The sequence below is a fragment of the Numenius arquata genome, chromosome 3, assembly GCF_964106895.1.
Source record: "Numenius arquata chromosome 3, bNumArq3.hap1.1, whole genome shotgun sequence".
Taxonomy (NCBI): domain Eukaryota; kingdom Metazoa; phylum Chordata; class Aves; order Charadriiformes; family Scolopacidae; genus Numenius; species Numenius arquata.
This window is the reverse complement of record NC_133578.1, coordinates 56631545-56653576: the sequence shown is the minus strand read 5'-3', so window position 1 is coordinate 56653576 and position 22032 is coordinate 56631545. Positions and strand designations below refer to the sequence as shown.

The 22032-nt window shown below is 41.6% G+C and overlaps 1 protein-coding gene across 25 annotated transcripts in view; it reads right to left on the bottom strand.

Annotated features, from left to right (window-relative positions):
* The window catches only part of RIMS2 (regulating synaptic membrane exocytosis 2), a 471979-nt gene extending 451310 nt beyond the window's left edge, over window positions 1–20669 (bottom strand). For all 25 annotated transcript variants that reach the window (XM_074145864.1, XM_074145875.1, XM_074145871.1 and 22 more), the window contains exon 1: window positions 20500–20669. In XM_074145864.1, coding sequence (XP_074001965.1) covers window positions 20500–20669 — 170 coding nt within the window. The remainder of the gene's footprint in view (window positions 1–20499) is intronic.
* Window positions 20670–22032: the final 1363 nt, after the last annotated feature.

Here is a 22032-nt window from a genome sequence, read left to right as displayed (position 1 = left end):
TACAGCTAGGGGCACAGCAAGCTAATTGCTTCATTACAACGGACGGATTAGATTATTAAGAGTGAAATGATTATCAAGTGCACAGTCATGGGGTCATACTGGATTCTTCATTTCTCCTGGAGGCACAGTTGTACTGATGTCAAAGAGTGGTTTTAAAACCTTAAGTATCCAGGAGGCTGCACTTTTTCTTTTCAAATGAGGACACTGTCACTCTGATTCATGCTTTAATCATTTCCTGATCAGACTACTTCAACTTTTTCTAACAAGGATGAGAAAACATAACTTGTATAAAATTCAGCAATCTCCCTGTCAAACAAGAATAACCTGGGAGAGCACACCTCATCACACACTCTATGGTTAAAAACATCACTGCAGGCCAAACTACAGATTTTGCTGCTATAGATACTGCTAGATAGTAGATACTACAATGCAATGCACACTGCAGGTAATGGAATTTAGAATAGGACCTAGGTTGAACCTAAACAAATCTTTCATTGTACATCAGGACCCAGATACCCTCCCCTCTGAATCATCAAAATCAGCTATTTTTTATAGCATGCGATGGCTCTCACCTGATTCACACGGCAATGCTTCCTTTTTGTGGAAACCAGGGCACAGGGAAACTGGAGAAAATTGGTACACACTTTAATTTTGTTCCATTCCAGAGTAAAACCCTCGAAGTTGAGGTGCACACCTGAAGCCAGAGAACTGGGACGTGTACCAAGCTGAAGATACTGGGAAATGTATTCCGAGAAACTCTTGGATCCTCAGTACTGAGAACTGCATTCTCAATTTGGAAATCGAGTTTTACAACTATTTATTTTCAAGTACTAGACAGAGCTCAAATTCATATGCCCCTAAAAATGAACAGCCTACCTTCCCACTGAAAACTTTTTGTAATAATGACATCCTTCCTCAAGGACAGAAACTAACAGAAGCAGAGAGAGAGAGACAAAGATGAACACACTAAGATACGAGTCTCGTGGATGATCCGCATTTGCTCTATTTTTACTGAAAACCCAGAGAAAGGAACAAAACCTACTTGTGCTGCTCCAGGGGCAACATTTGTTCAAGGCTGTGAAAATGTATTTTAGGAGTGCAAAGGGATAATCTAAATCAGATTTGTTCTTGTTTCTAATCACTTCCTTCTTTGTGAGAGTGCAGACAATCCCAAAACTTCCTAACAAATGTTAAGGTCAGCTCCCTTTCCACCTCTGCCCAGGAAACACCCACACAGCTGCTGGAGATGAAGAGTAGCAGACCTCCTTCCTGGCCCTGAGAAGAGCTTTTTGTCCCTCTTCAGCACCCAGTCAGAAACAGGGCTGGGCGATTTCACTGCATGTTCAGCATTTTGGTGTCGTTCTAACAGGCGCCTTGACTCAATCCATCCATCTTCTGGAGAATTTAGATCAATCTGCTCTAACTAAAACCGGATAAAACAGCTTATTAAAATAAGGAAACCTGGGAAAACAAAATTAGTGTGGAAATGTAGACTACAACTTCCTTTAAGTGTGTCTGACAGATTGAGAGAGCACAAGTAGGTTGTAGCAAAGCAAGAAAGTGAATAAGCAAATGAAGAGCAACTGAGAGCATCCAGGCTCTCGCATTTTGACTGGCACGGCTGTCTGTCACAAGCAAATTAAAAACAGCACTTCAGTTTGAAATGGTGCAGCTGACAGCACAAAAAGAAAAAAAAAAAAAGCTTCAACTATCAAATGCCAACTGTTAGAAATAACATTAATTAAATACGCCCTTTTCAAATTTCTGTACTTTGATTCTTACTTGACTAAACTGGATAAATTAACTATAGACAAGAGTTAATTTTGTTAGCATCCATGAAGATGTATTCCTTTAGCAACAGACATAGGAATTTTTTCACTAAAAAGAGCTGCAAGAAAGATACTGGGACAAAGATAATTCAAGGCCATAAGACATCTATTTTTACATATTATCTACTACATATAAAATAGCGCTAAAGCGTTTTATAGTGTAACACAGTAAAAAACTTTCAATCAGAAAGATTTTCTTAATGAGACACCAAAAGTTACTGACTTTTAATTGCTTATTTTTCAAAAATAATTGACTTTTTCATAAAAATCATATATACACACATACAGAGGACATTTTAGATTTTTAATGTTAGACAAATGCATGTATAATTTCTACTTTGCACTTTATTAATTAAATAGCTTTCTTTTAGCTTTAATTCAGAATTATTCTTCAAATATTTTTAGATTCCAGAAAAAAATTGTATAAAAACTGATTCAAGTAACTCAAATACTGAGTGTGCTCTTAAAGGCTAGTTAACTGGCTGGAAAAAAGAAAGAATGAGAACCACTGAAAGCCCTATTGTCCTCCCTTTATCTACTGCAAACAAATAAAAACCTAAAGCTCTATCTATACACAAGATGATGTCATAAGTGTAGATATCAAGTTGCAATTTCCTTCAACTCCCTTATTTTTATTATTGTAAGCACAATACTTGCTACACATGTGATTATTCTTGAACTTTAACCCCAAAACTTTGTCATGTTTGTGGAATGTACCCTGGTTTCCCTGTTTATTAAAATGCTAACCTTCATATTCCACAAACTGATGTTCCACAAAAATATCTGCAGGTATAGAGTAGCCAAAGATGCGTAAGATTAATGAAGTATTTAAGATATTAAAAAAAATAGAAAGGAAAAATCTCTAGAAGCAACAGTGAATACAATAAGAGCTGACACTACAAAGCTTGCTAATTTCTTCACTGCTTTGTAAGTTCATTTTAAACAGGTACAGTGAATAGCTTGATTAATTTCAATAGTTATAATGGATAACTCTCATTTTACTCTCTTGCTAGGGCATTCTGGGAAAATTGTCTCACTTTTCTGTATTTATTTTACAGATTTTATCCACTTATCTACATCCAGTGGAACACTAGACATTATGATCTTTATCCCCTTCTAAGAAGGGAAAACATTATCAATATTTGAAGAAATTACCAGAAAACACCTTACTGTGTAAGAATAATAAAGACATCAGCAAAATATCAGCAGCCAGCCTGCAATCCAGGATTTCAATATGTACACCTCCAGCTCAAGCAGTATTAACAATAAATATAAGAAAATTTGGAAATCTGTGCAGTGATTATAAGAATGCGATATGGTTGTCTGTATCAAGTGAAAATGGTAGAAGTCGTATGAGACTAAAGAATACAATTTCAGCGTGACAAAATGGGGTTTTATTTGTTTCAGGATCTCCCCAGGATGGGCACTACACCTCACTTCAGATTGCTGTTCTCTCTGCTCTTCCACAGGCAGCAACGCCAGTTCAGGAACAACAAATTCACTGCTTAAATTCTACAGGAGAGCAGCGAGGCTGTCTGCAGTCTCTCACTCCCGCATAGCCATTACAGGTTTTGACATAAATGATGAGGAATAATGGACCTAATTTTTTTTCTTTGACAATAAGATTAAATCAGAAGTGATCTAATGCCATCAGTAGACTTATAACAGAATAGTTAAACCAAAATCAGGCTCAATCATTTTATTATTGAAACAAAATTTTCAGGAAAGCATCACAAAAAGGCAATAAAGTGTTTTATTTGCCAGTGATATGGTCTAACCCAAATATTTTCTTACAAGCTCCATCCATGAAAAATGAGTTGGGGAAAGTGTATAATTTAAAATTAATCTGTATTAAAATCTATACGACTGACAGACTTAAACGGTCATCTCCCAGAACACTTTTTTTATATAAAATGGATATAAAATTATAAAAATTGGAAAATCCTATCTTGTATAGCCTAAATGTAAGTAAAATTAAAAATATTAAACTAGCACTTATATAATTTAAAACATATTTGGAGCACTGAAAGAAATACATCACTTCTTGGATGGAAAAAGTCTTGTTTAAGATGAACATGCCCTCCATAATATCTTCATTTTTTCAGAATCATTCCATTATTATCTCAGATATATCTCTACTGAAGTTCCAGACTCATTTTCTACAGAGAAACATCTAATACAAGTGCATCTTCTTTAAATACAGCATTACTAAGAAAGACCTTTTAGTACTTCATTTTACGGTAACACAAGCATTCAAGCCAGCAGCACAAACCAGTAATGGAGTCACCAATCCAGTCATACACTGGACATTTGTTCAACCAGCCACTGAGACGGTCTGAATATTAACCTGTGAAAAAGTAAAAGCCTACTATATCCTCCAGAAGATTGTGTCTGATATTTACAGAAAAAAATGTTGAAAATGAAGTAGGTATTAATAAAATTGCTGGTTTCTGAGTGAATCTGACATTTTAAAATTGTATAATTTATTCATATTTGGGGACAGCAAATCATTCCAGAAGAGTGGGCTTTGATTCTGAAAGGAGGACCATCACACTCATTTTGGGGGTAATAACACACGTTAACATGTTAAAATATCGCTTCTGTAGTAATTTTTGCCAGCAGTCTAGAGGGGATGCATAAGAAAGGGGACAGCTGTTTTATTTTTCAACAAAATGCAGATCAAAGATGACTTTTATAGCAATTCAAGAGAAAAAAAAGAAAAAAACACCACCACAACATTTTCTAACCAATGGTAGAATGTAGCTCCTAATGAATACTGGGCTAATATTAGCAACCAAGTAGTACAAAATATGTGAATATTTAATAGTCCTACATAATAGTCCTAGTCCTGATAGATTTATTTCTCTTCTGAAAGAATGAAATGTCCCTCTAAATATAGCATTGCTTAAAAATAAGACAGCTAGGTAGGCATTCAGAAAATTGCTACTAGCATGGTGATATTTTTAATTGCTGTATTTCTCAAACAGTCATTTTTTAAAAAAATTCAATTAAGCCAATGAGGCGGCATATCAGATGCACAAGTCTACAAGTTTATAACTTAGCAGAATGAATTATTTTTATTACAGTTAGAAAAAAAATAAATGCTTTGATGCGATGTCTGTCTTTTTCTTACGTGTTGGCATAGGCAGTAGCAATGGTAAGTTCACACTTTGAGTTTTGCTGTGTGATCTTGCAAGCTTTTGGTAGTTCATGACCCTAGCATACTGAAATTCAGTCGTAATTGTTGCAAATTACAGGATTCACTATTTAAAATGATGTTTTAATAACAGATTAAATTACAAAAAAATTATTTATATGTCTTTTTTTTTTAAAAATATCAGTGTAGCCTATATTTCAAGTAAATTGCAAGCGAACTTAAAGCCAAAGCCACCACATAATTTGAACAATCAGAAGATCTTATCTTCACAGAAAAACTTAAATACTGGGGGCAAAGCAGCTCTCCTATTATTTTACACAATAAAAAGAGTGTCCGGTTACCTGTGAAAATATAAAAGCTTGTGTGTGCAGCAATTACAACTAGGATCTTTGCTACACATCTTTCATTATTTATGTCCCAGATCACATCGGAAATTGCAACACGACTTTCTAGAGCCCATTCACTTAGCCAGCTTCACCTAAGGTATTTCCTCTCTCCTTTCTTTCCATGTCCTATGAGCTGAACAAACTTATTCCATTATGTCAGAAAATCAGTTTTAAAAGTGTCTGAGAAAAAAAATCCTGCATATGCTGTTTGATAGAGACACAAAACTTAATTCTATCTGAACTAACTCCAGCAATGGCCTTCCACCTCCAGTTATTCCACCGCAAAATTTTATGAGCATTTTCTTTGTTTTCTTCATGAAAAAAGCTCTGAGTGCTAATTTTGGCGGCATCCATTCATAAGCCTCAAACGGCACATTCAAAACCAGAAATGACTTTGGAAGTGTTGACTGCTGCTTTTCTCAACTGCATCATGACCAGTCATTGCAGACTCTGGAAATAAAGGTGGAATAAGTCCATTGCTCCCAGAAACTCCAAAAGCACTGCAGCTAATCTCTCCCAGCCCCTCAGCTGTGCTAGCTCAGCAGCTTGTGGGACTCTACAGTAAACCCGATCAGTTCCTTTTTGTAGATTAAAAAAATGCTGTGCCAAAATGGCGAAGGGGAAAATACTTTTCATCAGCTTAACTTCCCTGGAGCAGTTTCATTAGACAGTTCATCAGACACTTGTACCAGGGCCATGATGGTGTCATGGAGGTAAGAAGGAGCAGCTGGGGTGGCGATGGAGCTGCCTGTGCTGCACTGACAGCAGAGAACTACCCAGGGCTCCGGAGCTGAATTTATCCCCTCAGAGCTGCCTTCTGGAGAAGCCTCTTTCTCTTGCTGTGTTGATTCCACAGGGAACCCAGGAAGAGCGGTGTCACTAGGCTCAAGTTAGCCTTTGTAAATATATTTGCAAAATACTGTGGTAGGTTGACGTTGGCTGGCTGCTAGACACATGCCAAGCCACTCTCTCATTCTCCTTCTTCAGCAGGACAGGGCAGAAAATAAGATGGAAAAGCTCGTGGGTCAAGATAAGGACAAGAATATGGCTCATCAGTTACTATCATGGGCAAACCAGATTCCACTTTGGAAGATTAATTTAAATTATTGCCAATTAATAACAGGGTAGGACAGTGGACATAAAAACAAAGCTAAGAAACACCTTCCTCCACACTCCTTCCTTCTTCCCAGGCTCAACTTCACTTCTGAATCTTTTACCTCCACTCCCCAAGCAGTGCATGTGAATGGGGGAATGGACATTTTTGTTGGTCTCTAACACTTCACCTCTGCCATTCCTTCCTCCTCACACTTCTCCCCTGCTCCAGTGTGGGGTCCTTCCCATGGGATACAGTCCTTAATGAACTGCTCCAACATGGGTCCTTCCCATGGGCTGCAGCTCTTCAAGAACTGTTCCAGCTTAGGTCCTTCCATGGGGTACAGTCCTTCAGGAATGGACTGCTCCAGCATGGGTCTCACCACAGGCTACAGGTCCTGCCAGGAAACCTGCTCCAGTGTGGGCTTCTCTCCATGGGCTACAGTTCCTGCCAGAAGCCTGCTCCAGCGTGGGCTTTCCACGAGGTCACAATTCCCTCCAGGGCACATCCTCCTGCTGTGGTGTGGCGTTCCCCACAGACTGCTGGATATCTCCTCCACTGTTAACCTCAATGGGCTGCAGGGGGACAGCCAGCCTCACCATGAGCTTCACCACGGGCTACAGCACCTCCTCCCCCTCTTTCTTCACTGACCTAGGTGTCTGCAGAGTAGTTTGACATTTTTTCTCACTCCTCTCTCTCACAGCTGCTGTGCAGCATTTTTTATCATCTCTTAAACACGGTATCACAGAGACACCACCAGTGTCACTGATGGGCTCAGCTTTGGCCAGCAGCAGGTCCATTTTGGAGCTGGCTGAAACCAGCTCTGTCCGACATGAGGACAGCTCCTGGTGTCTTCACAGAAGCCACCCCTGCAGCCCACCCCCAACACCTGGACACATAAACCCAACACAAATGCTTACTCCATACCAAAAAAGATAGGATACGATTTTTAGTGATGAATCTATCTTCCGTACAAGTTCTTAGTAAGTTTTCATTTAGTATGGCACCATGAACCTAATTATGGATTAAAAGGCAAAGAATAATCGGGTTGATGGATTGTTCAATAACAACCCTTTCCTCCCTTTGTTTCACGCACGGAGTAATTGTTTGAAGAAATACTTTATTAAACTGAAACGAAAGCTAGAATACGTTTCAGTAATGTAAATATAAAAACTATTATGCAGATGTTCAAATTATCCCTAAAAAAGATACTAATGATGACCAAACATATTAAGCAATGGAAATGCACAGTAGAGCTCATGTATAAACCTCTTTCTACATCATGATAAAACCATTCAGTAACTTTATAGATACTGAATAAAAGTTATTTATGTCCAAGATAGAAGATATTTATTGGCAATTTCCCTCTTTTAACACAAGCGACCATCTTTCTTGTGGGCAGCTTTACTGAACGCTCAGCAGTGCCAATGGGAGGAGGCAGGAACTGTTTTAAAATAGGTCATCATTATTAAGGAAGTGCTTAGTCTTACTTGTGTTAGGAACAGCATCCCCTTTGAAAGACAAGTTTTTCATGTATACTATAATAAAACACTCTTAAGCCCTTGTTAAAGAAAAACCTTCAGTTTATGAAGAGTGACAAAAAATGCTAATTCTAAACTACTCTTTCTCATTTAACCTAAGAATAAAATTAGGAGTGTACTATTCAATTATTTCAATAATAACACCAAAAAAAAAATATACAACCGTGCCTTTAGTCATTTAATAACCCACTGATCTAATGAAATTTATTGGTAAACTTTCAGGAGATCCTTTCTTATTGAAAGAGTAAACTTTGTCATTTGCAAAGCATATTTTATATTCTTTATAAGCACAAAAAAAGCTAAAAACTTAAAAAAAACCAAACTGATTATTAACTATTGAATCATCACTCAACTTCCATAGTGAAACTCTACTTTCAGTGAATGCTTTTTATTTATTTATTTTGAAGTACTATTAGGCAAAACTATGAAGTCTAAACAAAGGCACCATTTTAACCCATATTCCTTTTAAATAATGAATCTCTTACTTGCAAATAACTGATTCTACTTAGTTAAGAAATAGTTATTTAAGTCTGAGAAGTTAAGTTGGGGCATAAGTGTCAGTGTGATCATGGCCCAATTCCTACAATTATAATCACTTTTGTTTGTGCAGAACAAATATACAATTCATACTAATAGTTAAAAATCTAACTAAATGTTTATTTTTCCTTTCCCCAAATAAAAGCTTCCTTTATAGAAGAGAATTTCTGTGTTATGAAGACCTTTCAAATATATAACGCAGGCCAAATTTTAGACAAGAACACAGTAAATTCTGCAGAAGACGTGTTCAAATAAATACTACAAAGTAGCTAAAAACACTTATCTTCCAACCACGCCTAAATAAATTCATAATATATAAAAGCACATCAGTGCTCAGCTATAATCCATTAAATTTCATTCATCTTTGGCCACCTGCATGTTCAGATATCAAGCAGACAGAAGAATCCAATGCTTTCAAATATCAAGTACTTTCTCTACCCTGAAAATACCTTTTCTTGGCTCAGTGCCTTCACAGCACCCTCTACAGCATTTTTTCAGATAATCCATAAACAGAATCAGAAAAAATATATTTGAATTTTCTAATACATATTTTTAAACACAGAAGATACAATTTTTAAAAATAAATGTGGGATACTAGGTAAAATTTTCTTTCAATCATGTTGGGGTTTTATTAACTTTACAACCTGCTAGCTTTTGAATCTCCATGACCTTTTTGGTAAAGTTCAGCAGAATAATTAAAATTACTGCTTCACTTGAAATATCTTATGATGTGATATATATTAGTATGGAAGTAGTATCAGCCCTTGAGAAATATTTGCCATTCAGTTACATTTAGCTCCTCAACCCCACCACATATATGTAAACCAGACTGTCAGCAAAGCATCCACACACATAATTTTACAACCAATCCAAAAACCCAATAAATTATCAGAACAAAAAGCTTCATTCTATTCATAAATTTAATTAAGTTCTTCTTTTTAAATAGCTCATATTGTTTACTGTGATATTTCAAGTCTGTAACGCTACAAGTAGTTTGAGAAAAAGTAAGATTTTCCTGAAGCATTTTGACTTGAGTACAAAACACGTGTTCAATAAAAGTATAATCCTCAGACTTCTAAACGTGACAGTGAGGCTATTTTTCTAGCTGTTAGATAATACATGGTTCAGCTGTCACTTACTGTGCAGCAGTCGGTTACACATAATGAAATGAATCATAATCGCAATGACTAACCAAATTAATGAAAGCATGCTGAATCAAAACCCATGCTCCCAAACTGTCTTAGGGCCTGATTCAGCAAAAATATATTTGATTTCTATACCACACATCACTTTCTACAAATACTCATTTATCCAGGCTTTTAATGCAAGAAAGTGCTGAATTCAGAATGCATAAATTCTAAATCTACCCTCTTTCAGTTAAAACCGTTATCCCTAAAGACAAAGACATTCAAAGCACATGTTCAATGAAAAGCTTGCATTCCTACCTGGCAAAAGAGACATGGTATGTGAGTTGTGGAAAGAAATTACCAACTTAAATTGAGTTTATAGAGTTTTCTTTGCATCTTAATGTTACATTCTTTTAAGTTTACAAGTAGTAGAAAAAGCCTGTGTTTGTAACTTCTCATCTAGCACTCAGACTAGCTTCAGCTATGAGAGTCTATCTTCTGGCTCAACATATCCACTAATCATTCTTATTAGTGAATGGCATGTGAAGATTTTCTTTGCAATGTACTTTTGTTCATAGGTATGCTTAATCCCACATGCTGGAAAGACCTTGTATTCCAAAGTGTTCTTTTTGATCTCATTCTTCAAAGGCTTTCTGAATTTAGTATAAAAGATCTATCAAATCCTAGGAATAACCTTGGACTAGAAGGGAAACATACTCAGGTTCCCAGCAGTAAGTCTTAAATAGTAAAGATATGGATAAATGAGTGTACTCTAATTAATAATTGATTGAAATAAAAGCAAAAGATGCAGATTGACAAACAGGCTTCTAAAGAAATATGGAGAACAATAAAAATCAGTGCCAGTAGGAAAAGTGGCTGTGGCATTCTCATAAGACCAAGTAGTGAAGAGCTACTCTCAAAGCCAGAACTCTGAAGGTGAGATTCATCTTAACCAGCTCAAGATGACTACAAGGCAGACCTCTACGTTTGACACATTCACTCTATCGTCTTTTTAAGGCCATAGCCAGAAATGGGCTCTGAAATTCATCCGGCCTGTTTGAAATGTCTAATTTAAGATGAGATGGATCACATCCTAAAGACACCCCTTTATTTCCATTTGCTTTAAATTGAATCTAAGCAATTTCAGATGCGCAACACTTACACTGTAGGTATTCACATCTGGTCAGAGCCCCAGAGATTCGCTGGGCTCAATCCTTAACCCAAGCTCTAAATATTTTAACACGGGAATGAAAAAGATACCAAAACTGAGGTAATCATTTTAATTAACGAAGCAGTTCTATGAGTGCTGAACCTAAAGAAGTCTCATGTCGTGAGGACTCACAGCTCATGATTAATTTATTTTGATGACTATGGTTGGTTTTCCCCTTTAAGGACTCCTTGGTATGTAATATGGTGCAAGCAGACTTTTCCACAGTCAGAAGTGTGGACAATCCCTTTCCACTACCTATCTATTTACTTTCATTAGACTCTTACTAATTAGGTATCTTCAGGATCTTAACTTTCTTGTCAAATATGCTGTAAGTCAGCCAACAGCTTCCACTGATTGAATAAATATAGTAGAGGACACAACCATTTCCCTTACAACAGTGTAGCAGTTATGTCTTTCCACGGAGGTGCAAGACCTGTGTTGTAGACCGTTCTCAGCTTGAGGAGATTTGAACACAGCTCTCTCTTCCCTAGCAAACAAGTTATGGGCAGAACTGGAATACGATTATTCTGCATCCTACCAGTGAAGTTGTTCAACTGTGCAGTTCGGGACCTGAATGTATGGACAAGCAAGAGAAAGTCTGAATAGCTCTGTGATTAGGATACTCTCTAGAGGCAAATCCTCGTTCTTGCTCCAAGGGCTGTTTGTGCATTTTATTTAAGCACTCTCATGCAAAATTCATAAGAGGCATCTGATACAGACAGAACACAACTCAATGGGGATGAAGACAAGCACTATGCATAGCTGAGGTAATCAACTTCAAAATACAAAACGAGAAATGGTTGATTCAACAGCAGTTCTGCAAAAAAGTGTGTTGAAGGTATAGTAGATCACAAGCTGACCATGAGTCCATAATGCTATATCACAACAAAAAACCCAAACATACGTCATGTATATACATGCATATACATGTATATACGTCATATATATACAGTCATACTGACTGTACAAGGAAAGCGTTCTGTGCAAGACACACGTTGTTACCCTTGTGTTCTCCCCCTACACTTTTGTTTGGAATACAGTGTCTGGTTTTAGATATTGTATTTCAAAAAAGATCCATTAGAAATTATATAAAGAACAGCAACAAGAATGGCCAAAAGTCTAGAAAATATGACCTGTTGATTCTACAGAAAGGAGAAATGAGAATCCACCAGAGGAGATAAGATCGCATTTGTGAAATATATAAAAAGTTGCTACAAACAGAAAAGTAGCAGACTGCTCCGTATTTCCACTGAGGGCAAAGTAGCAAACAGCAGGAAAGAGATTTAGGGTTAACAGTAGGGGAAAAAATCTAATGGTAAGGATAAGGACTCTGACTAACTGAGAAAAATTACCTAGGGAGCTCAAGGAATCTCCATCCCTGGTTAGGTCAGTAGTTTGATTCGCTGTTCACATACCTTTCAGTAGTAAACTACCAATTGAAAAAACTGTAAAAGTTTCATACTGGATCCAAGAGCTCTAAGATCTGTTTGGCCCACTTCTCCTATGTAGGCAGCACAGCTCTTCCAGAGCTGATTAACTCAAATTCTGTGTATTGTCTGTTATGTGCCCTTGCCTCGGCCATGGCACCTGTTTATTTCACTGCCTAGGTGGGCCCTCACAGCTGGGAATCACTAGATTAGGCAAATAAGTATCAGGAATTTCTATCTTATAGTTGGTCATACCTCAAGGCAAAGGATGAACTGGAAGACCTCTCGAGGTCCCAACCAGCCCTATTTTCTATTATTCTATGTGTTATCTTGGCTTTAAACAGCTTTAAAAGCATGACTTTTCACTGATGCTTTCTGTAAAGAGAAAAATATATAAATTCACCAAGAGTTAGAGAAATTCTATATGGAAAAAGATTTCTTTCTAACACACTGGAGTACTTATTTCTGTTAGTTACACGAAATGTGGTTGCAAAATATTAAAAAAAAAAAAAAAGCCTGTCTGCTTCTAACAATTTTAAAGATAAAAAAATTTGATTTCCCTCATATGATTAAGAAATACACATTCTAAAGAAAGACTTCCCTCACAAATACATAGAACCAAAATGTTGCATTATATCAAATACTTAGCAATGCTGTATGACATGAGATATTCTATGTACAAATACAATATAGTATTTTCTATAAGAAACCATTCACCATTCACCTCAAAAACATTAATGTTAAATAGAGAAAGAATAAGTCATCAGGAAGCATTTAAGCGCCTTAGTAGGAGATATAAGAACAAAGAACCAACCCCACGGAGACAGCAAAAAGAAAACAACTTTTGTATGTTTTATTTAAAGCTTAAAGATTTTCTTTGTGAATTTTCTAAACAGAAGCACTTGCGCTTATTTGAAACACAAGTTCTCACTAACTCCTGCTAGAACAAACAGGGTATCTCACTATGGTTTTAATAAAAGAGTTTAAAGTCTAAATCAAAGATATTCTTTAGGGTCTCGTATGAAAACTTCAAAACTCCAAAAGATGCATAAGGTCAACTATTATAAACTCCGCCCCTATCAAAATGCATGAATTTGATTTCAGTTTATCAAAGTACAACTAAGATCACTCTGTAAACATGGTTAGGCAGAGAAATGTGATGACAACTGATATTTGAATCCAAGACTATAAAAGAACTGTCTTCTACCTTCAGTGAAAACAGCAGAGAACAGTATAAATTACTTTGAACTCTTACTCTTCAAAAACTATATGGATTAACTTCTTAAATGCACTACTACTGCCCTGTACAATCTTGTATTGTTACATTAACTGTTATAATCTCAGTCCTGGCTGATCCCTTTGCAGCTTCAAGACAATACCCTGGAGAAACAACATGAGGAAACAGTCACAACATAATATCATGCAGAAGCAGCTTTAGAGCACAATGCTGATTCTGCAATTTTATTGTATAACCAGAAGTTTAACAAATCACGAGATGCGGTTGCTGGAGTTTACTGAGTTTACAAAAGCACTACCAGAGTAGATGTAAACTGTTCTTATTAATAAACTATAATATACCCTCAACAGACAATTATACTTCAAGGACATAACAAGGTGTAACAGTTCCTCCTGTTAAACCACGTAGTCCTGCAAAAGAGACAAAATCTAAACTCAGTAAGCATTGGAAACAATGTGGTTTGATTTAAACTTAAGATTTATACTATGAATTAATTTCTCTGAAAGACAACTGGGTTTGAGTGCCATTTTAAAACAATTAGTATTTAAAAAGATTCTTCCCGCTCACGAGTCTAAATTAAGAAGACTTATTTTTGCCCACTTTTAAAGAAATTAGGTTGTGTATAACTTGTAGCTATTAACCACGATATAGTAAGACATATGATTAAGACAGCCCACATGATCTAATCTTAACTCAAAAAATCATCCCCGCCCCAAAGCTCATTGTTAAGGTGTAATGTCTGTTGCAGTCAAACAAGTATAGGAGACATCATAACTCATAATTTCTTGTGTTCTTTTGGGTTTTATCTCCCCAAGTTCCTGTCAAAAAAGCCATCAGAGAAGATGTTGGGGGAAAAGGAAAGATGGCAACACACAAAAAAAATCCTTCATGGAAAAGCTAGGATTAATGAACTTAGAAACTTTCATAACCTTCTGACTGACTGCAAATACGACAGTAAAATTTTAAGGAAGCCAGTAAAGCAGAGAGGTGAGAGGAGGCATTCCCCTGAAAATTCTCAAGCCTCTCAGATCTACCCCACAGATTAAAAATTGAGCATTTATATACATGGCTAATTTCACATTCCACTGGATTAAATTCCAAAGTTCAAACTATTACAACTTTTTCTGTCTTATTATAGAACTTTGAATATATGCGTATTTTAAAACTTCATCAGCAGGGTAAAAACACATTTTATATCAGTTCTGTAGTAATCTGCCACTTCTGTGCATTTTTGCACTTACAATATATACGCTAATTAAGCTGTTGTTTCAATGGAAAAATCAATTATTTGACATTCTCAGTTATTTAGATGTTACCCAGCTCACAAATGCATGCAGACAAAATCCAGAATGGACCATTCAGTCCCTTAACCTCACCTCCAGAGACCACTGAATTTCACCCAGTCACTGCTTTCTAGAACACAGTCCCAGCACCTTGAATTATGATCTACACTCTTGTCTTTCAGATGTAAAATTCAATGTTCTCTCCTTTTTGTTTCAAAGAAGAGTAAAATCAGGTTTATTTGACAAGATTTCAGAAAGCACATACTGGCTGGTGTTAAATATCTATTTTTTGGGTTCTTTGTTAACTAAATCCTGTATCAGCTTTTCTATTTTTCAGCCCCATATGATGTCAGGTCTTTCTACATCCAGCCCATCCTGCTCGTACTTCTTGAATGCGGGAACATCAGCACTATTGCAGTCTTCTGAAATTTTACTCAACATTCACATTAGCAAGCCCAGTAATTAGCGTAACTGCCAGTCTGTATAATCCCCAAATACATTCTGCTTAGTCACTAAGAGGAAGTACTACTGCTATTATTTGTAGACAGTGCCCAAAATTGTGCTAGATGCTTTAGAGAACAGTTGTAAACACTGGGTCTTCTTGAAGAGCAAATGGTACAAGTCATAACATCCTGACAAGTATTATCTGCAGTATAAAATGTCTAAGCATGTGGTAAGACAGAAGAGTAAGGAATAATAACAATTTTGAAAGCGGCCCAAAAAAGCAGTACAAATTGTTGAAACAAAAGAAAGCGGAGATGATAAAGAAGGGAGGAGGGATAAAGAAGACAGAAGGGAGCAGAGAATGAGATAGTAGGAAGGGAAAAGAGCAGAGAAGTGGGCAGGGCAGGACAGGGCAGGGAAGGGGACAAATTCATCTTTATGTATAACTACCTTTATCACTTATTTTATACTGCATGAATTTATTACTTTTAAAGTCACCTTGACCACATTTTATTTTATGATACATAGAAACAAAAGCAAAATGATGAGTGGTATAGCAATGGACTGTCCTGATGAGCTCTCCAGATTCAGACAAAACACAATGTGGTTATGGAAGTATAACTTAAACAACTAAAATTGCCTGGAGTCCTATTTTACTATGTAGTCCAAAGCAGATCTTTTCGCATTACCCTATAAACTTCGGAAATTCCCATATACATATCTCTATTTTCAAAAAAACAAAACAAATAATCACCACCATCTCTGTCATCCTTCCAGCCCCAGCCCCCAAATCCTAAACATACAATGCTTTTAAAGCAGCATAAAATAGTTGATTATTTATAAACCAGGATAATTATTTATAAAGCAGTACAATAGCTTTGCGAGGTGGATATTTACATTGCTGTGACTCACAGCCATCAATCTATTGCTTCCTCTCCCCCAGGCCCAGCATCCTGTCCCACAACTCACTCATCCGTGGTGCCACAGAGAGCCCACGCAGTCTTTGACATCTGCTTGTCAGAGATTTTGTTTCAGTCAGTGTAGCTACCCGATTTTTACCATGGCTGTGCAATCACGGACACGGCTACAGAGCACACACAAGGCTGCAGCCAGTTGTGCCTTCCTAAAGCTTACTCTGGACTTGACAGTGGTGGCTAACGGAGAGCCACCATTCTCTAGCTAGCCCACCACGTTTCCATCTGTCTTCTCCCCCTGGGTAAAGCAGATGAAAATGCCAGTTGATTTCAGCCACACACACACAATATGAAAGACATCTTTTCTAAGGATGATTTTATGAAATTTCTCTTGGGAAAACTTGTCTTCCACTGGGCCAAACTGTCCATACCCATGAAAAGCTGAAATGCATGTATTTTCAGAGCTGCAAGTCTGACTTTTTACAAGGAGAGCATTTTATCTTTAGAATAGTTAGGCAAAGGAGCTGGAAACTTGTGATACTGCTAGTACAAAAGTTTATATGCACATCACACAGGCTGGAACTTAAGTCTTTAAAAATAATGTCAGCACCCTAGCATCTTCTACAAATCTTTTTTCTGTGTGCATCCTCTTAAGCCAGTCTTTTGGTATAGAAATAAAGTACAAATGAAAAGTAGAAAAGCACAAGACTGATCCCACAAATCAATCTGTATGGAGGAAACATGCTAGCTAAAATCTGTTAGAAAGCTTACACACAGAAAACTAGGATTTATAAGAGGAAGGATGTGCATAATGTAAAGGAAAAGCCAGCATAAAAAGTTCAATATGCATGGAAGTAAAACACACACAAAGATAAAAGTTGAAAATATGTAAATATTCCTATAACAGCAGAGAAGGACTTACACCAAGTGTACAGACATAAATTCACTCTCTCTGAGTGTCATGCATTCTGCATATTAAATATTATGCAAAATATATGTTCAATAACCTTGTCAAAAAGGCACCTTCCTAATATATGACATTCAAAATGCACTCCAAGGGTCCCAAAAATTCCAGAAGAGAGACAGTCAAAGCAGCAGAGTTTGCTGCCCATCCTCCTTTTTAAAGTGAAGCTCTGCCACAGGAACACAGTGCACAACTGTAGCTGGGCGTATTTCACAGACTGAACCAGGCCAAAGGAGAGAGCAAATCTGGAAAGCTTCTGCTTTCCATGCCATCATGTTCCAGCAAGTCCTGGCAAGAATTCATGCTGACCTGATCACTATTGCTACAGATTACAACTCAATACCATCTGCATTTCCTTTCCCCAAAAAGAGTAAAACAGGCATGAGGAGAAGAAGTTATGTGTCTATTTTAAATCCACACATATTTACCCCAGGGAGCGAAAGGAAAAGAATAAATAGTCCACATTACAGATGTGAGTCACACTACTTAATGCACTTTTGGAAGATGCTCAAATACCACAGTGATGGGCACAGCATAAGAATTTGAAAAGCACAAAATAGAAGTAGAATGGAGAAAGGAAGTAGAGCCCAGGGACCAGCCATTCATACTGACATTCAATTACCATAAATTATCAAAAAAAAAAAGAGGAAATCCATGCTTGCCCCTTTCTACAGCATTTGAACCGTTCTTGTGATAATATCTCTAAATGTCAACTCTTGTTTTCAGCATCTTTTTTTATCTTTCCATATTTCTCCATGGAATGAAATGACACAATTTTATTGCTTAGTCAGACAAAAATACCTTCCACTTCAAAGAGAGCTTGCCTTCGAGGAGAATTACACTGGAACAAAAACTGCAGGATTTAGCTCTGTATTTATCTCTGTGCAATAACAGTAGTTCATTCATATAAATATAGGGCTTTTTTTTCTTTCTCTTCTCTTGACAGAAGGAAAACATCTATCTAGAGAATTAAACTCAGTAATATCTACCTAAAAATGCAGAACAAGCTCTGGTATGACTGTGGTGGAGGGTTGTGCTTAATAAATCTGTAGATATTTTCAGAATAAACATGTACCTCATGGTTCAATGAGCCACTTCACTTTAAGAAAAATGAAACTGGTGAGTTACTCATCTGACATCAGATCACTTCTCAGTATCCTGTAAAATATTGTGGGCCATCTATCCAAATTCCATTGGCAAAAGCATTTCCCTGAGAGAGCCTTTTTAGGTTATCCTTTGTGTACAAACTTTACACCATACCATACCTCTCACAGCTTACACAGAACTCAAAGCTTTAGTGACACATAATGAGAAACTAAACCCCACATGAAGTTTATAGTTAATCTTTAGATTTGATTAAGACCTTTCTGTTGTCCATTGCCTGCTTCCAAGATTCTGAAGATTACAAATGAAAACCATTCTGTTTCACTTCTTCAGTTGGTTTTACCTTGTCATTACTTGAGAATGTTTTATTCTTCATTTGAAGCTGATCCTGGTACCATACTGAAATCTTACTTTATATTGGATCATAAAAATATTATAGTCCACAATAAAAGTTGCTGGAGCCTTCTTCAAAACCGTAATTCTGTTATTATATATTTAAACTGGAACTTGAATAATTTTCCATTTTCTTCTTTGTTAATGATTTTTAAGAGTCTAGAGATTTTAGACTAAAAATTTGCATTTGTTTTGATATGCCACATGATTTAGCAATGTGAGGGAGTTTAAACTGCTTTAAAATAAAAGGTGATACTTACAATAGCAAGCAAATTGTATAGCATGAGCCTGGGAGATATTTAGTGATAAAATGAGGTATGGCACTTTATTTCCAGTGCTCACATTACACTGTCATTCTTCAAAATGTTCACCCAATAAAATACCTTTTTTAACAGATATTTAAATGTATTTAGGAGATCACCTCACAGTTTAGTAGCTGTCAAGAAATGGTATCTGAAGTTTTCATTGTGACACTAACAATAATGCAATGAATCTTGGAAACAGACTTCCAAAGTCAGCAACTAAAGCCCAGGAGACAGCTTCCAGGTACCGAGTGGGAAGGGCCAACTGCCTGTAACATGTCCAAGACACAACACGAATTTTGGTATGAAAAACCACTTAGTGCTTCAGCTGCACGGCACTCATAAAAGTCATGTCCACGCCACTAGTAGCTTTGCTTATTTTTAAGCCGTTAGAAGCCAGAGTGGCTACTTGGCTAGGGAGGGAGAACAGTTTTCTTGCGTTTGCTCAGTGCCGGACTAGGGAAGGACAGGACCCACGCCACTCGCCAGAGCGGGACCCCCGCACCTCTGACACGACCGGCTTCCCCCTCGCTGCTGGAGCACAGGACGAGGGGAAGGATCGCGCTTCCCCGTCCCCCGGTGCCCGGGCAGCAGCGGCAGAACCAGACCCCGCCACGCCGGGCCGGAGCCGCCCAGCACCGAGCAGGGCTGTAGGCGCGGCCGCTGCCGACACCTCCCGGTCCGGGAGCCGGGCGGCGGACAGCTCCCGGGGCTGCAGCCGGGCAGTGGCGGACAGCTCCCGGCCCCGGAGCCCGGCGGCCGCGGACAGCTCCCGGTGCTGGAGCCCGGCGGCCGCGGACAGCTCCCGGTGCTGGAGCCCGGCCGCCGCCGCCTCCCGTTCCCGCGGCGCACGAGCGGGCGGCAGGGCCGCCACGTTTCCCCCGGCGCCGGGGCTCCCGCTTGGAAAGAGCAACGGGGCGGGGGCGGGCGGCAGACACGTTGTCGGGGGAAGATGGCGGCTGTGGCAAACCCACCCAGCCAGACGGCCGGAGCCTAGGCCCCGGCGGTCCCTCTCCGCCCCGGGCGGCCGCGGCAGCGCCGGGCAGGGCCGCCGCCGGCAGCCCGGAGCCCGCCGCGCCCCCGGGACGGGGCCCGATGCCGCCGATCCGCCCCCTCCGGCGGCGCCAACCGCCGCCTCGACCCACCCCGCCTTCCCCCTGATGGCACACGCCGGGTGAGAACGGCACCTGTGCGGCCATGTTGGCCGCCTTGCCCCCGCTAGAGCCGGGGCGTGCGGAGCCGGAGCCGCCGCCCGCCCCGCCGAGCGCGGTTGAGGCAGGCGGTGAGCGCGGGCCGCGGCTCCCTGCCTGCCCGGCGGCCTCCGGGCCACCTCTCCGCCCGCTTCCGCCGCGGCGGGTCCCCCGCGCCGCGCCCCACACTCGCCCGGCGCCGAGCAGCCGCCGGGGCACGGCCGGCGGCGACAGACATCTCCGCCCGCCCCCGGCCGCCCGGTACCTCTCTCCTGCCCCGGCCGTGCCGCCCCCGAGGCCGGGGAAGAGCCCTCCGCGGCCGTGGGCCGGGAGGACGAGGAAGGGATGCGCCCGCCCTTACTTGAGCACGGATTGCTCCTTCTCTTCTTCCTTCTTCTGGCGGTCCATGACGGCCAGAATGATCTTCCGCTCTTCCTCCGTGAGGTGGCTGAGGTCGGGCATCTCGGGCTGAGGAGCCGGTGGAGGCTGAGGAGGAGCGGGGCCGCCCCGGGGCCCGGCGGGAGCCGACATGTTTGGTGGGAGCTCACCGCCGCGACGGGAAGCGCTGCCCTGACTCCAGCGGCCGCGGCGGCACCAGCGGGAGCGGCCGCCGCCGGCGCCGGGAGAAGCACATACAAATCAATACCCTGTAATCAACCGGCAGCCTAATGACGGCCCCGCCGGGGAGGGGCGGGGTAGCCGGCGGCCCCGACCTCGCACCCACCCGCCCGGCCGCCGGCTCGCCGGGGCAAGCGGGGAGGACGGGGACGGCGGAGCCCAGGGGGGCGAGCAGGGGGAGCGGGGAGGGGAGAGGGCAGCGCCAGGAGAGGAAGAGCCGGAGGCGGGGTGGGGAGGGAGAGGGGAAAGGGCAGGATTAGCCGCGGGAGCGCTGTGGTTTGGGTGCGAGCGAGATTATCCTAACCCCGAGCACCCAGCGGGGAGCGGGGGGACGGAGCCAGCGGCGGGGGGCAGGAGATGGGGAGGGGGGGGGGGAAGGCAGAGGCTGCTGGGGGGCGAGGCGTGGGTCAGGCGAGAGCGGAGCCCCGGCGCCCCGGGGCGAGCAGCGGGGGAAGCCCCAGCGGGCGAGTGCCAGTCCCGGCCGCGGCTCATAATTCCTCGCCGCCGTCCATGGAGGGTGCGGCGGGGCGCCGCGCCCGCCTCCCGCCGCCGCCTCCCGCTCCCACCGCCGCTCCTCGGCCGGGCCGCGCCGCTTCCTGCCGCCGCCTCGCTTGGCTGGTGCCCTCTCGGCTGCGGGATGGAGTCCCTCTAACCCATGGCATGGCGGAGAGCCGGAGTCACGGGAGGGGGCTCCGCATCGTCCCACCGCCTCCCCCGGCTGAGCGGCGCGGGGCTCGGCTGCCGCCCCTAGCGGCGCTGGGCGGTGGGGGGCGGCGAGGGGGGGGCGGCCGGCTGCGCTCCTTATTTATTTATTTATCCCTGCACAAAAAAAAATGGACGCGATAAAAATCACGCGAGGAAGGACAAGGAGGAGCCAAGGCACCGGCGACGCGCTGGGAGGACCGAGCCCGGCGGCCGCGGGGGGGGCGAGGAGGGGAGGGCGGGGAGATGCTGCGCGGCCGCCGCCCCCGCTGCTCCTGCCGCCGGGGCTGCCCGGAGAGGCGGGGGGGCGGAGAGGGGCATCCGCTCGGCGGGGCCCGGCCCCGAGAGAAGCCCCAGCGCGAAAGAGCTGGCGGGGGGAGCGCCGGTCCCCGAGAGGAGGAGAAGGAGGCGGCAGCGGGAAAGGCGAGGGGGGAAGCGGCCCGGGAGGGCGGCGGGGCCGCCGCAGCCCCGTCCCCTCGGAGGCACGACGGCGCGGTCTGCAGTTTAGGCTGAGAACCAGAGAGCAACGGCGCGGGGAGCGACTCCGCTCCCCCGGGCCGGGAGGGGCACCGCT